The 17,473-nt window shown below is 31.9% G+C and overlaps 1 protein-coding gene across 1 annotated transcript in view; it reads left to right on the top strand.

Annotated features, from left to right (window-relative positions):
* Positions 1-14,883, top strand: part of LOC115217541 (zinc metalloproteinase nas-14) — a 53,010-nt gene extending 38,127 nt beyond the window's left edge. Inside the window, exons 12-18 of the mRNA XM_029787271.2 lie at positions 1,627-1,761; positions 4,649-4,807; positions 5,778-5,903; positions 7,860-8,057; positions 8,634-8,783; positions 12,514-12,627; positions 13,473-14,883. Coding sequence (XP_029643131.1) covers positions 1,627-1,761; positions 4,649-4,807; positions 5,778-5,903; positions 7,860-8,057; positions 8,634-8,783; positions 12,514-12,627; positions 13,473-13,582 — 992 coding nt within the window. The 3' untranslated portion in view covers positions 13,583-14,883. The remainder of the gene's footprint in view (positions 1-1,626; positions 1,762-4,648; positions 4,808-5,777; positions 5,904-7,859; positions 8,058-8,633; positions 8,784-12,513; positions 12,628-13,472) is intronic.
* The last annotated feature ends 2,590 nt before the right edge of the window (positions 14,884-17,473 follow it).

The raw sequence follows: 17,473 nt of genomic DNA, 5'->3' as shown, positions 1-17,473 counted from the left end.
TATTATTATTATATCTGATGTATCAGCTTGTTGTTGAAGGTTGTCGTTAATGTACCACCTTTTCTCGAGAAATTTGCAAAGGTTCCTTGGCAAGTAATAAAACTGTTTTCTGGATGTGCTCTATTTTCATCTGTTAATTGACTCCTATAACAGCACTCCATAATGATCGTATGAATTTCTTTGTGTAAGCAGTCAGAGGTTGTCGGTGTCCCATTGCTGCTCGTTCACATCGCAGCACATTCATCACTGGTTCCAGTCTCACTTACACCGTTATCTATTATATTTCTTTCGGACAATTTACTCGTAGATGCTGTTTAAGTAGTTCTTATTTTTTTGCGTAACGTCATCACTAGACAGATTACCAACCAAAGTTCAGAGACATTCCGTCCACCCTCTTTTTGCGGTGGCAGTTTATTATCTTCAGTGAAATATAGGGCCGCTGGGGAATAGGTCTTGAATTTACTAGGACATCACGTGCAGAAGAGTTAGTGTTTGATTTAAAGATCTCCCAGTTGTCGGTTTCATCTTTGGCCAGGGCGCTGAAGCAATTGGCGATAGAAGATGAGTCAGGGCGAGGCAGGTTAGTAGCGGGGTCTGCTCACAGCTTCAACTTGAGAGTCGCAGCCAGCAATCGATGTTCGGTATTGCCGAGTTATCTCCTCTGTAGACTCGGCAGTTAGTGACCAATGACCTCCAGCGATAGGAGATGAAGATGTGATCGATCGCCTTCCTGCTGTAACTGACCGGCCTCTGTCAGGTCAAGTGATGGATAAGTTTGCGAGAGAGCCGGGTGTCGGCGTTATAGAGATTGTTGTAGCGGCATAGGAGCAGCAGACGATTACTGTTGTCATTGGTAGATGTGTCTGGAAGACAGAAATGGCTCTAACGAAAGTAACATTAATTTTCTTAGGTCGTTCAATTTACCTCAATTGATCAATAGACCAATTGAGTAAACCTATTAACAATGTATCGATAATGACTACTGGAAACTGTTGTAAGCCAAATTTTCCCTAATAAAGGAATTAAATGTAATGACCATTCTGCTTAACTTGTTTCTTATATATATATATATTTGTACATTCTAACAAATTAATATACAGTTTTAATTTAAAACCTGTTTTGAACATGATAATTTATCAACATTGAAACATTTCAATTTAACAACATTGAAACATTTTAATTTAACAACATTGAAACATTTCAGTTTGTCAACATTGAAACATTTTGATTTGTCAACATTGAAACTTATAACGATGTTTTTCTAATTTTACACTTTTACCATTGATAAGCAAAAAATATTGTTGAAACTAGTTTGGTATATATGTAAATAAATGTATTTTAAACATTTACGAGTTTTTGAAATTTAAGTGCATTTTCAGCAACACATTTGCTATATGTGGAGATATCTAGAACAGTATGCGGTTTACTCGAGCTATATATATATATATATATATATAACCCACCCCTCTCTCTCTCTCTCTCTCTCTCTCTCTCTCTCTCTCTCTCTCTCTCTCTCTCTCTCTCTCTCTCTCTCTCTCTCCCTCTCTCTCTCTCTCTCTCAATCTCTCTCTGTATGTATGTTTTTGTCTATATATTTTGTTGAAATCTACTTTTTCTTTATTGTAGCATCAACTTGTAAGAACGTTTACCTTGATGGAAAATGTGACACATGGGCTGCGAATGGAGACTGTTTAACAAATCCTAAATGGATGAACAAAAATTGTGCAAAGAGTTGCAGTTCGTGTCCTGATACGCAACGACGTAAGTAACGAATTTTTATTTCCACTTTCTAGAAATTAGCCAATTGCATAGTATTGAGAGACATTGCTGTTTAATCTCCATGTCCGCCTTGATTAATTGATTAAGGCAGACATATATCAAGAGCATTTCATCAGTCACCATCACATATTTTTATACATCTTGGATAACAATACCCAAAGTGTCAACCCCTTTTTAAACGACAGAGATAATTCAAGATAATTCGGTTGATATTTCTAAGTTTGAGGGACTGCATTGAAGCTCTCTCTTCTGTTGTTTCATACTAAGAATTATAAAAATTTAAGTAGAATTGAAAAGTGCTAATTTCCCGAATTAAAGGGTTGTACATTTAGAAAATCATAATTTAAATTTCATTTTTGGATTTGGTTTGCAAGATTCTTTATATGAGTTCGTGTGCTGAAGCATATTCTGTTGTGTCTGGGGAGAGGCATATTCTTTTTGTGCCTTATAATGTAACACACTCACCGATAAAATTTCCACTTATTTCTTATTTTTATTTTCCTAAAATTTTCGTTGCGTTTTGCAACTTTTCAATAGTCTTCACTCTGTCCGTTATTTACACTGCGTTCCCTTTTGTTTGTTTGTGCGCATGTGTGTGGATCAGTGTGTGTGTGCCTATACATGCATGCATGTACGTATGTATGTGTGTGTTTGCATGTGTATGTATGCATATGTATATATGTATGTATGCGTATGCATTTGTATGTATCTTGCATATTTATGTGCCTGCATGTCCGTGTTTATGTATTTTCTATGTATGTGTGTGTGAGCAATTTAGTAGCTTATAAAGGATCTCCGTTGTTCAATGTAGAGGATTTAATTGTTCAGTCTACTCAGACGTGACTCGTGTACTAGCAGAATCATCGGGATACAAATCTGGACTTACAGGCCCATTCCATCCAACGAGCTTTTATACAGTTTTCGTTCATCCCGAGAAACGATGGGTATTACTGCTAGTAAATGATAAAACGGAAGGTGTGTGTGTGTGTGTGTGTGTGTGTGCAGTCCTTTTTCTTGGTCCCCCTAAAATCAATATTTTTCATCCAATTTCGTTCACGTAGGGAACATACATCACTTATGTTCCAGAAATGGTCATAGACTTCAAATTTTTCCACATAATGAGTAATGCCGCCCCTACCTTCTCATATGTAAATAACAAATACCAACTATCGTTGCCTTAAGGGACATTGACGTAGTTATGTTACTTTCACTTCGTTTTCTACTGCAGTTTTTACAATGCTCATTCTCTGCAAACTGCCAGTATTTGCACATTAGTTTTCCTTGAGGTAGCCATGCAATTTAAATCAACTTTAAATTGTTTTTTAAATACCTTCAGAAATTAATCCATATCATATACATTCTCTGTTTTTACTTATACAAAGTTGCGACATTTATACAGTTTTTACAATGCCCATTCACCGCAAACTGCCGATATTTGCCCGTTAGCACAGGGCTGTTCTTGTAGCTACAAATACACCTGTCATCACTCTTAACTACGACTTACTCAGTAAGCTACCTTCTCAAAAACGTTGTTACAGATCAGTTGACACCGTTACCGACCTCGATCAGGTTACACAGTTTCCAACAGAATTTCTCAACTTCCAAATGAAAATCCTCCAGGACTCAATCCCCATGAAAATCCTCCAAGACTCACTCCCCATGAAAATCACTTAAAAGTTGGTTGCTCCGTCATCCTCTTACGCAGTCTAAACACACCCACACTATTCAATAGAACTCGCCTTGTGATCAAACAAACAATGGACCACGTCATTGAAGCCCAAATTATCATGGGACACGGAAAAAACGATACTGTTTTTATTCCGAAAATTCCACAAACACCAACAAACTTCCCCTACCGTATGCGGAGACCTCAGTTCCTTCTCAAGCTCAGCTTTGCCATAACAATAAACAAAGCACAAGCTCAATCGCTGAAAGTTGTCGGAGTGGACCTTCGAACACCGTGCTTTTCACATAGACAGTTCTACGTCGGTTGTTCCAGAGTTGGCCATCCAAACAACCTATTCATCTACGCTCAAAAATGTCTTCTACAAAGCAACCCTAAAGTAGTTACTCCTCTACTGCAATCTTCGCATTTACGTCAAACGGTAGCCGTTAGCAAGCAGACTTCCTACAAGCATTTCATTGATATTTGCTTCATTTCTGTGATTGCGGTTAACAGTACATTACCTTCAATGACCCTTCTTACTTCACGCACGCTGTTCGTTCATAAGCGTGCTCTGACCTTTATTTTTGTATATGTCATTATCCTATTTGTGTGTTTGCTATAAATGCTCGCCTTTGTCTATCATACATAACTTGCATTGAAAAAAGCTTCAATGCAGTAGTGTCAAACATTAAAAGTACTATAAGTACATACTACAAAACGCTTCAGGTAAGATATAGGATCCATAATGCCTACTGCAATTATGATTTCATTTCATGACTTTCTTTTATTGCCAAATTTGTGTTTAAACTGCCAAACTGCCAATTTGTGTTAAAAAAACATTATTCATTACCTAGGTTGCTTAATACCATATGATAAACTGCTAACAAAATTTGTAATTATACATTTTACGTTTATCAACTTGAAACGACTTCACGCTGTCGGCTAATACGGTTTAAACCGTCCAAAGAAGTGCGCTATTATAATAAATTACGCCGTCCAAAGGAGGGGTGCGTTTGCTAGTATATATATATATATATATATATATATATATATATATATATATATATATGAGAGAGAGGTGGGGAGAGAATCATGGATGTTAACTTTAATCCAATAAGTTCTAGGAAAGAAACTTTTTGATTTTGTCTTGAAAATAACTGGACGTATTTTTTCCTTAAACTCTGAAATTCTTTTTTTTCATAGCTAGCTGTAAAAATACGTACCTAAATGACGAAAAATGTGGCCAGTGGGCCTTGGAAGGTGAATGCCAGTTAAACAACGTATGGATGGAGCAATATTGTGGTCATTCTTGTAGAACATGTGACAAAGTTACCGGTGGCGGCGGTACAGATGAGGAATATGGTAAGTTATAATGAATTATTCTGTGACCAGATCAGACTGTTTTAGATATTCGGCAACTATGATATATTATGCAATTCTAGTATTGGGTCGACGTAATCGACTAAACCTATTACTTCAAAATCCCTAGTTTTGTACAAAATTAATAATAATAATAATAATAATAATAATAATAATATAATAATATTAATATAATAATAATAATAATAATATTAATAATAATAATAATAATAATAATAATAATAATAATGATAATAATAATAATAATAATAATAATAATAATAATAATAATAATTATTATTATTATTATTATTATTATTATTGAGACAGCAAGCTGGCAGAATCGTTAGCATGCCATGCGGGAGAAAATGGCTTAGTGGTATTTTTTCCGGTTTTACGCCCTAAGTTCAAATTCTACTGAGGTCGACTATGCCTTTCATCTCTTCGGGGTCGATAAAAGAAAGTATCAGTCGAGCACTAGTGTCGCTGTAATCGGCTATCCATCTACCCCAATTTCAAACCTTGTGTCTATAGCAGAAATGATTATTACCTCCGCCTTCGCTAAGGCGGAGGTATTGTTTTCAGTCTTGTTTGTTTGTTTGTTTGTCCGTGGACAAGATATCTCAAGAACAACTGGATGGATTCGAATGAAACTTTCAGGGATGTTTGGCATCGTGACTGGCACGAACTGATTAGATTTCGGGATTGATCCAGTTCCGGGCAAGGATTCTGGATTATTTTTCCGTTTTTTTTTTTACTTAATTTTTAAGAGCGGTCAGGTTCATTTTTATTCTCGCTTGTGAGAGCAGTCGAATTTATTTCAGATATTCTTATTTTAAAAATCATCTCCGGTTAATCGTTGAGAGGACGTTGATGTTACCTTGGCGGAGGTTTGCGCTCTCTGAGTCCTCTTGTTATTATTGATATTGTCAACGTCTACCATATAAAGTATTTACTTAATTTTTTGTAATAGATGACTGCAAAGATTCCGAGCAATATCGAGATAAGTGCCCTGCCTGGGCCCAAGCAAATCAGTGTGCAATAAACCCTAAATTTATGATACCACACTGCCGAATGTCCTGCAAGAAATGCCAAACAAGTAAGAAATGTAAAATTTTTTCTTTGTTAGAAATGAACTTTTATGGAACGATGTTCAATTCCTAAGACGACGGTTTTTTTTATTTGTCTTCAAGATTCTTTTATCACTTCGATTAGAATCATGCATGCATCACACACACAGTCAATAATACATACATACATACATACATACATACATACATACATACATACATACATACATACATACATTGGTATTTAGGCAGTTTATTACATATTCCAGGGCCCCAATAATTACAGGTATAAACCTGAACTTGTCATCATACATACATACATATGAGACAGAGGTTTAACACCGATTCAAAATACCTTTGAATGTCGTATCATATCCCTTCGGCAACATTTTCTCTACCAAGTGTTGGAGTATTTCCCTTGACCAAGTTTGCAAGCATGAGGCTGATAACATCATAAGACTTGGAAGGCAGCTCCTTGAGCAACATTTTTTTGTCTGATACCTTAATTACATGTCCAAAGATGTCGCACGACTCTACCGCAACGTATCATCAGATGAAAGGATTAGCATATATGAGCAGAAGACTATGCATGGATATGTTAGTAGAAAGATCCAAGATGATGGTAACATTGATCATCAAAGCAGTCTATCATGAACCAAAAGCCGGATTACTACCTCCCATTTTGAAGAGTATGCGTTTGCAATCCAGGAACAGGAAATATCAACCAAATATCTGATGCACCAAAGGGTCAGAGATGCAGGAAAAGCAGTAAAATGTGACAACCAATGCAGACTTTGTGGAGTTAACACCGAAGATATCACCCACTTCGTAAGTAGGTATCCGAAAATGTCATCATGGTATTATCTACTGATGAGACATGCTGTTGTTGCTAGGACACTATAATGAAATCCGTTGGAAGGATAACCACAAGGACAAAGAAATAAGAACCCACAGTATGGTAGAAGCCATAGCCACTCATAATAAAAAGGAGTACTCATGGAATGTCCCAATGAAAACCTCAATAAAATGTAAGCACAACAGACCTGATATAATGATTTGGGATAGAGAAGGGAAACTGTGTATAGTTGTGGGAATTAGCTGCCCAGCGGATGTTAACGTAAATCTGAAGTACACTGAACTAATGAGAAATCTGCTGTTACTCTGTCCAGATGACAAGTTCAAATTTATACCTGTAATTATTGGGACTCTGGAATATGTAATAAACTGCCTAAATACCAATCTTGAGAAAGTAGGCTTCTCAAAACCAGAAAGGTGAAAGCTAATTCGGAGACTACAGATCCAATCCATCACTAGAACTTTAAAAATCAGTAAAACTTTCCCGACGTTTATCATTTAAATATATATGAGCATGTCTAGAAATGCAACTATATGCATGAAAATACATACATAAAACAAAACATACAAATCTGTACATATACATACATACATATGTACATACATACAAAAGTACCCTGTTGTTGATATTGAATTTCCAATGAAGGAGCCTTGGATCTAAGTTAGAAACCGACTCTTTCTCCATTGGCAAGAAATCTTGAAATAAAACTGAATAATCACACACACAATGCATACATACATCATACATACATATATATATATATATATATATATATATATATATATATATACATATCATATACATACACACACATAATATATATATATATATACATACAATATACATACATACATACATACATACATACATACATACATACATACATACATACATACATACATTCTTCCTTCCTTCAGTTTTTGTCTTCCAAATTCACTCACAAAGCTTTCATAGCCCTTGGTTAACCTAAGGCTTGTGAGTAGATTTTTAGAATGGATTTGGAATAAGTATCCTAATTTCTAGAAAAGAATTTACTTGTATCATAATAAAGGAATATATTTAAACGGAACATGCAATTTCTATGTTTATAAACTATGTTTATCTTTTCTTTTTCTTTCCTTATTTATAGAAGGTTGTGTGAACTTATACAAAGATAATATTTGCGACTTGAAGGCACAAGGTGACCAATGTGAATCTAACAAAGAATTCATGAGGAAAAACTGCAGAAAGTCTTGCAAACTTTGTAGTGAAGGTGAAATTGAACATGATAAGAAAACCACAGTCTATGTTGAACCAACGACATCACCAACTACAAAAAGCAATCCCTGTAAGATAAAAATTCTCGTCTTTTAAAATCATTTTTTATCCTAATTATTAAGCAATTAACTCTGCTGTTTGTTATAATCTGGTGCATTGATTCATTTATGAAATTATCCAGAAAATGTTCTTATATTCTATATAGCAAACTATAAATTGATTATTTCTTATATTTCTCTAGCTATATTTATGTCCCCTAACTAGTTTCTCGAGTATTGGTATTTTCTCATGTACGTGTTCATGTGTTTGTGTATATAAATACAGATGTTATAAAATGAAACCAGATATAGAACTAAATTATACATTTCACGTAATTTATGCAACAATTTTCATTATAAAGGTTATTGTGTAAATTAATTAAATTATATCAGTCATTCTGAAGCATTGAGAAATTAGAATTAATGAAAAGAATACTAAATGAGATGGAGGGCGTTGGATTGCTTTTTATCACTGGGTTGCTCAAGCACAACTGAAGAATAAACTTTTCTACTCTAGACACAAGGCCCGAAATTTTTGGGGAGGGGACCAGTCGATTAGATTTGAATGTAAAAATAACACTTTTTAAAATAAATTCTACTTGTTTCAGACAATTGCTATGATACCCACACTAACGTAGAAGATTGTAAAATGTGGCGTGACAATAACCATTGTAACATTAATCCTGATTGGATGGCTAGACATTGTCGTAAATCATGTGGTTTCTGTAGTGATTCAGGAAGAACTACTACCACAAGCAGTAAGTAATATTAATATTTACCTACCAATTTCTGTAAGTCGTTTATATATTTTGCATTTACAAATGTGTACGTATTATATACAGTGTGGAATGGGTGAATTTTAATTTCGCACATGTGCATTGTTTCGTTTTGATTTTCTCGACTGCAGAGTATAGTAGGGTCAGCTGGGCAGCGTCCAATTTATATATATATATATATATAGAAAATAGTAAAAAGTGAAAAAACTACAGAAGGTTTGTTTTTTCACTTTTTACAATTTTCTATATATTCAACCACGTGCTTTCACACACCAACTTTCTCACCTATATATATATTATATATATATATAATATATATATATATATATAATGTATATATATATATATATAATGTATATATATATTACATATATAATGTATATATATATATTGTATATAATATATATTGATATATATATGTATATATATATATATAATATGTAATATATATATATTATATATATCAAGTATATATAATTATATATATATGTATATATATTCTTATAATAATGTATATATATATATATTACATATATAATTATATATATATGATGTATATATATATATTATATATATAATGTATATATATATTATATATATAATGTATATATATATATTACATATATAAGTACTATAATATATATAATAAATATATGATATATATAATATATAAATACATATAATATATATTATATATTATTATATATATTATATATATATAATATATATATATATATATTATATATAAAATATATATAATATATATATTAATATATAATAATATATATAATATATATATAATGTATATAATATAAATATTTATAATATATAATGTATATATATATGCATATAATATATATATATAATATAATATATATAATAAATATATATATAATATATATATATACAATATATATATATAAAACATATATATATAATATATAGGTATAGAATATATATATATATGTTATATATATAAATCATATATATATATAATATATGTATATTATATATATATGTATATATATATTCATATATATATATGTAATATATATATATATGTGTATATAATTATATATGTATATAATATATATATATGTATATCATATATTATATGTATATTATATCTATATATGTATATTATATATATGTTATAATGTATATATATATATATATTTATTTATTTATTATATTTTAATTTTATTTAGTTTCAGCTCACAAGCTGTGGCCATGCTGGGGCACCGCCATTTGGTGTTGCTACATGATTTTACTTCACGAATGCTTTTTAGCAAATGCCATCTGGTGCATGAGAGAGTTCGATGCAGCTGCCCTCATCTGCACCTCCTGCCGTGAAGTTGGTTCATCTGGGACACCTGACAAGATGAGAGAGCCAGTTTCATTTTAAAGACATCTGCATCCACCCGATGCAGGTCTCTTAGGTTCTTTGGGAGGATATTGAAGAGTTGTGAGCCTCGGAAGCCCAAGCTATCACAGTATCTTGTCTTACATCTTGATGGCAAATTTGGAGTCCTTGGCATTATGCAGTGGTGCCCAGTTCTGGCATTTGTGTAACTCTCGATGCCAAAGTTTGGGACAAGTCCTTCTATGTATGTATATATATATATATGTATATGTATGTATATATATATATGTATATGTATGTTTATATTATATATATATATATATATATATATATATAATATAATATAATGTATATATAACAGACATGTCTAATATATCGTGCATATAGCTATATCAGTTTGCTTTATGTGTATTATTAAGGTGTCACAAACTCAGTTTGAATGTGACAATAATACAAGGTGTGCCGTCTTCACAGATATACATAGCAACTCCATCGTGGCTTCTTTCTCTTCAGTCTGTACGAAGTACAGCATACCTTGATATGTGTACTTTCCCATCTGTTACATCATGAGCTAGATGCGTTTCCGTGAGTGCCATGCATATTGCTTGATTGCATGCAGCAAGCTCTTTTAGAAAGAGAATGTTACCTCTGTTGCTGAGAATCTTACCTCTGTAGCAGACCCCTCCTATTCAGTAGGAGTATGGGTGCGATATCGGGATAGATGTTAGTGGTGGACATCCGGGACCAGTCACCTGGTGCGATCTTGTGCACTGGAATGCGCGGCTTTGAGTTTGCATCCTGTGTCCACGTCAGCTCCTGTACTATCTTCTGGGTCATGTACAGAAAAGACTGTTGTTCGATTTCTGCAGTTTGTACAGCCACTGCACACACACACACATATATATATATATATATGTATATAAATCTATGCATATATATGTATGTATATATATGTATGTATAAATATGTATGTATATACATATATGTAAATATATATGTATATATATATGTATATATATATACATATTTATATACATATATATATAGATATATTATATGCATATATATGTATATTTAATATGTATATATATATATGATATATATTGTATATATATATATAAGATATATATATATATATATATATATATATGTATACATATATGTATATATATGTATATAATATATATGTTATATATATGCATTTATATATACATATATATGCATATATATACATATGTATTATATATGTTTCTATATATGTATATATATATGTGCATATATTATACATATATTAGTATGTATATATATATATATATACATATATATGTATTATATACATATATATGTACATACATATATATATATATATGTATGTATATATATATATATATATACGTACATATATGTTTATATGTATATACGTATGAATATATGTGTTTATGTATTTTAAAATAATAATTGTGAAAATTTGAATATTAATTTGATTAATATGAATTTAAAAACAGCGGTCTAGCATACTGAAAAAGTTTCAAAAAAATTATATAACATATATATAAGAGGGATGATCTGTAAGTGGACATACATTATGCTAGAAGAAAGTCCGCAATCGTCTTACCTGTAATAAAGGAATGTTCTCAAGAAAACTGAGCAAATGCCAGAACGTAAGCGAACAAGACAAATGAAAATGTACGAAATATAAATTAATCACAAACCAGGTTTCGTTGTTATCGCTTACGTAATCATTTACGTAATTGCCCGCAACTCATCAATGTGATCGTCTTTGCAAATATAATTTCCAGAACTGTAAATAACTATGTTCTCTAACCGACAAAATTCACTGCAAAGAATTATTTTCTGCAGAATTATTTCCGGTAGTTTGGCGCGCCAAAACGAAGACTTTTGAAATGTGACCCAAATTGTAATTGGTAGAACTGTATACATATTCAATCTCATGCGGACGTCTCGTGTATAGTTCTGCAAAATATATTTGCAAAGACGATCACACTGATGAGTTGCGGACAATTACGTAAATGATTACGTAAGGGTTAACAACGAAATTTGGTTTGTGATTAATCTATATTTTGTATCTTTTCATTTGTTTTACTCGCTTACGTTCTGGTGTTTGCTAAATTTTCTTGAGAACATTCCTTTCTTTGTAGTAAGACGATAGTAAGCTGAAACTTTGAAGTTACTGTCAGCATTTCCTTGGTAAATACTCACACACATATATAAATGAAGCAGAGATCATTGAACTACCACATTTTATATATATACTGAAATAATTCTGCCTCAACGATTCAAGTCCATTTTTTAAAGGAATCTGTAAATATATTCCTTTCTTTTTTCTAGGTTCTTGTCAAGACAATGATGCTGGATGTGAAGAATGGGCAAAGCACGATATGTGTACTACAAATGCTCGTTATATGTTGGTTCATTGCCGGAAGTCATGTAAAACTTGTGGAGGTAAGGCTAAGGATACTTGTATTTGCTTATATTCTATTAAATGCCTTCTAGGTTAGTCTATCAACTAGCACCTTACAATTTCTCCTCCCACTATTTTCCGCTTCCTTAAAAAATAAAATACTAAAAACAAGATATTTTCCTCTTTGAACAAAGCCTCACTGACTTTTTCAAGTTTCACTTGAAGAAAAAGATGGTGGTGGAGGAAAAGATGTCCTTCAGTGAATTTGTTCAATGATGGTTGCAAAGTATAGCCTTTGTAAATGGGCCTAATTTTAGCACCTGCCAACAAACTAGAAAGCACTTCTTGGAGGTGACACACTTAATAGTGAAAGTAATCCTGGATCTATGAGGTACCTTGACATGCTTTTGATGGTTGTCCATCTACTAGGTTTCCATGCCTGTTTTTATCTATAACCAACCCTGCTTCAAACTCTGAGTGCTTTTGTAAATTATCCTTGCAATATCTCCTCATTCATTACATTTGGAGCAAATAGATAGGGAAATGCTCCTTTCAGCATATTTGCTAAAGAGTGGACATTGGCAGTGGGAATAGCATGAAAGAGTAGGATCGCTGTGAGCATAAACAAGTAGGCTAGAGAACACAGATACAAGAAAGCATTTTCTGTTGGCTCTAAGGAATATTTACAACATGCAGATTTCCCTGATTGACACCAGGTATCATTTCTCCTTTGGAACGCGTTTTTCTTCATTTCTCTTTTCATTCATATCTGTATTCACATATACAAATCTGCAACCCACCCCCATTTTTGTATTTTGTTCTTGTCATCCATCTATATTATGTTAAAGAAATTACTAATATTAATATTATTTCTTTTTTTCTATAGGTTGTGAAGATGATAATCAGTTATGTGCAGCATGGGCCAAAGGACATCACTGCAACAAAAATGCAGGCTACATGTTACGGCATTGCAGAAAGTCCTGTAATGCTTGTTAGAAGTCAATGTTCGAGGGGTACTCATTAAAGATTTCCCCTTACCCACTTCCCAAGGACTGGGATAAACAAAACTTGGCATAATTATTAGTCCTTCTCTACATAGCCACCATCAATGGTGACACACTTTTCCCATCATTTTATGCAGCTGTGAAGACTCATCTATAGAAGTCAGTAGGTTATGTTTGGTGCCAAGGCTTTACCTCAGAAATAAGTTTATCATAATCTGAAACGTACTTCCCCTTCAAAAAAGTTCATGGTTGGAAAGAGGTGGAAGTCAAATGGTGGAAGGTTGGGAGAGTAAGGGGGATGAGGAAAGATTCCATATCTACAGGAGTATGCTTTCTTCTGAGCAACATGCACATTGGGAACCGGGGCATTGTATTGGAGGAGGTGGAGTCCTTTGGTCAGCATGCCATGCCTATCTGCTTTGATGGCATCTCAGCAGAGAAGCATAATATGTGGTGCCCTTTGCCAGAAAATCCATCATCACTACTTCATGCAGGTCCCAAAAGACTGTGAGCATCACCTTGCCTGCTGAGGGTTGGACACGAGCTTTCTTTGGAGGTGTGAGTTATCATGATTCCATTGCTTTGACTGGACTTTAGTTTTAGGATCATAGTGATGGACGACGATGGACGACCCATGTTTCATCCTGTGTGATAAGTCTGCCAAAAAAGTCCTCCTTGTTTTCTTGGCACATTGCCAAAAGAGCCTGGGAGCAATTGATTCATTCCTGCTTCTGAAAAGGTGTGAGCATACGGGGAATCCATCATGCAGACAACTTCTGCATGTACAAATGGTCATGAGTGATTTTTTCCAATGACCCTACACTTATCTTCACTTTTTGGGCTAGTTGCCAAACACTTATGCAGCAATCCTCCAAAATGATGGCTTCAACTTTATGGTTGGTGTTGTCATCAAAGGCAGAACATGGTTGTCCAGAAATAGGAGCAGTTTCCACTGATGTCTGACCACATTTCAACTGTCGATGCCAGTGCTTGACTACGTCGTATGATGGTGCATTATCATGATAAACTTTTTTCATCAAAAGTCTCTGTTGGTGCAGGACGTTTCAAGTATAAGAACCTGATCACTGATCTGCATTCAACTGCCTCCATTATAACACCTTAGTCCACTTCAACAGCCATAAATGACAAACGAATTCTAGTGGAAAGCTGCAGTTTACAATGCAACATATAAAGACATGTATAATTATGCCTGTGCAAGTTCTATTTTCTGCAATAAACAGAAGTGGGTCAGAGGAAATCGTTAATGAAAACCCCTCATATCATTGACAAATAGATTTATATATTTGTACTCATATATCATCATATACATACATGCATACATACATACATACATACATACATACATACATACATACATACATACATACATACATACATACATACATGCATGTATATATCTGTACTTATATATTCATGTGAATATATATATATATAAATACATGCCTATGTATATATATATATATGCATACACACACAACTATATGTGTGTGTATATATATATATATATTTACAAATACATATATATGTTTATGTATATATATATATATACGAATACATATATATGTACATATATATATACATATCTGTATATATATATCACATATATATATACACATACATATATATATATATATATATATATATATAAATACATACACACATATACATATACATACATATAAATACATACATATCTATATACACACACACACACATATACAGAAATATGCAAGTATACATATATATATCTACACACATACTTATACATATATACACAAATATGCAATATATATATATGTACCTGGTGTCCCAAAAATGTATATACTCATTGAATACTTATAAGGATAGTGTTTATTAAAATACATTTCATTTTCAAAATTTAACAGAGACTACAAGCAGAATTTAGTTTCTTCATGAACACCTGTTTTCAAACTGATGACCGTCCAGATTGAGGCACAGCTGATAACATGACTGAAGGGAGTTACAAACATGAAAAATATTTCATTCAATATTTGTACACACTCTTGTTCAATGTTTACCCTCAATTTATCCACTGTTACCACTTTTGTACTACAAACTTCTTTTAATTATCCCCATAGCAAAAAAGAAATAAAAGAACTAGTGGCGTGAGGACCAATGAATTTATTCTAAAGAACCTCTTCATCTAACCCATCTGCTTGTTAAAATCACATCAATATAGACCCTTACTTTACTGTTCTAAGGCTTCCTCTTCTTGCAGGAGATAAAACTTCATATCTTCAAAGCTCTCTTGAATGTTAGTATGATAAAATGCACAGCAAGTTGAAGTAAATAAGGCCAATCAGAAGAATGATCCAATTAATCCTTTCGATGATAAGCTGCACCATACTGTAACTTCTGGTAAATTATCAAGATACTCCTCTACAAAATGTGGATTTTCGGCTTCCCACTACATTTGTTTGTGACTGTTAATTGGACCATTTAACTGAAATGTAGTCTCATTACTCCAAACAGTCTGGAAAGTGTGCATCTTCGTCTGTATAGATTTTGAAATTCCTATGTCAAGACTTCACTTGCCACACATAATTTTCTTCAATTCTGGCAATGTTTCTGGTACCTCTTCGTGTTTTGTGGTGCTTGTTGATGTCTGCAGTCTTCCAGAATGTTTCTTCAGACCATTCTGAACAGTTCCATCTGCTTTAAACTTATCTCTAATGTGACTGATGGAAAGTCAAATAGATGGACGTGTTTGTAACTACCCTCTTTCATGACATTGGACTGTGATTGCGTTTCCAAACTTTCTGAAGCACTTCAAGAGAAATTACCTTTGTTCAGAGCTTAGTCTGGTTGCCTTCATTATTTCTATCAGGTTAAATCAAAGAGAAATGGAAATTGAGTTATCAGCTATTTAAGTGAGTATACATTTTGAGAGGACACCCTGCACTATCACACATGTATATTTGTGCATATATATCTATGTGTGTATATGTAGACATGTATGTATATGTATGATGTATATATGTATGTATATATGTACATATATGTATGTACATATATGCATATATATATGTATATATATATGTACGTATATATATGCATATGTATGTATATATATGTATATATATATGTGTATATATATGTATATATATATATGTATGTATATATATGTATGTATATACATATATATGTATTTATATATATGTATATATATATGTATATATATGTATGTATATATATATGTATATATGTATATATATATGTATATATATATGTATATGTATGTATATATATGTATGTATGCATATATATGTATGTGTATATATGTATGTATATATATATGTATATATATGTATATATATGTATGTATGTATATATATATATGTATGTGTATATATATGTATATATATATGTATATATATATATATATATATGCATATATATATGCACATATATATATATGTATATATATGTATATGTATATATATGTATGTATATATATGCATATATATATATATATGTATATATATATGTATGTATATATATGCATATATATATGTATATATATATATATATATGTATGTATATATATGCATATATATATATGTATATATATATATGTATGTATATGTATATATATGCATATTATATATATGTATATATATATTTGTATGTATATATCTGTATGTATATATGTGTATGTATATATCTGTGTATATATATATATATATATATATATATATATATATATATATATGTATCTATATATATATATATATAATATATATATATATATATGTATCTATATATATATATGTGTATGAATTATTTGTATATGCATATATATATATATATATATATATATATATATATATATATATATATA

Source organism: Octopus sinensis, linkage group LG1 (genome assembly GCF_006345805.1).
Source record: "Octopus sinensis linkage group LG1, ASM634580v1, whole genome shotgun sequence".
Taxonomy (NCBI): domain Eukaryota; kingdom Metazoa; phylum Mollusca; class Cephalopoda; order Octopoda; family Octopodidae; genus Octopus; species Octopus sinensis.
The sequence above is the reverse complement of the archived record's forward strand: the minus strand, read 5'-3'. Positions and strand labels throughout refer to the sequence as shown.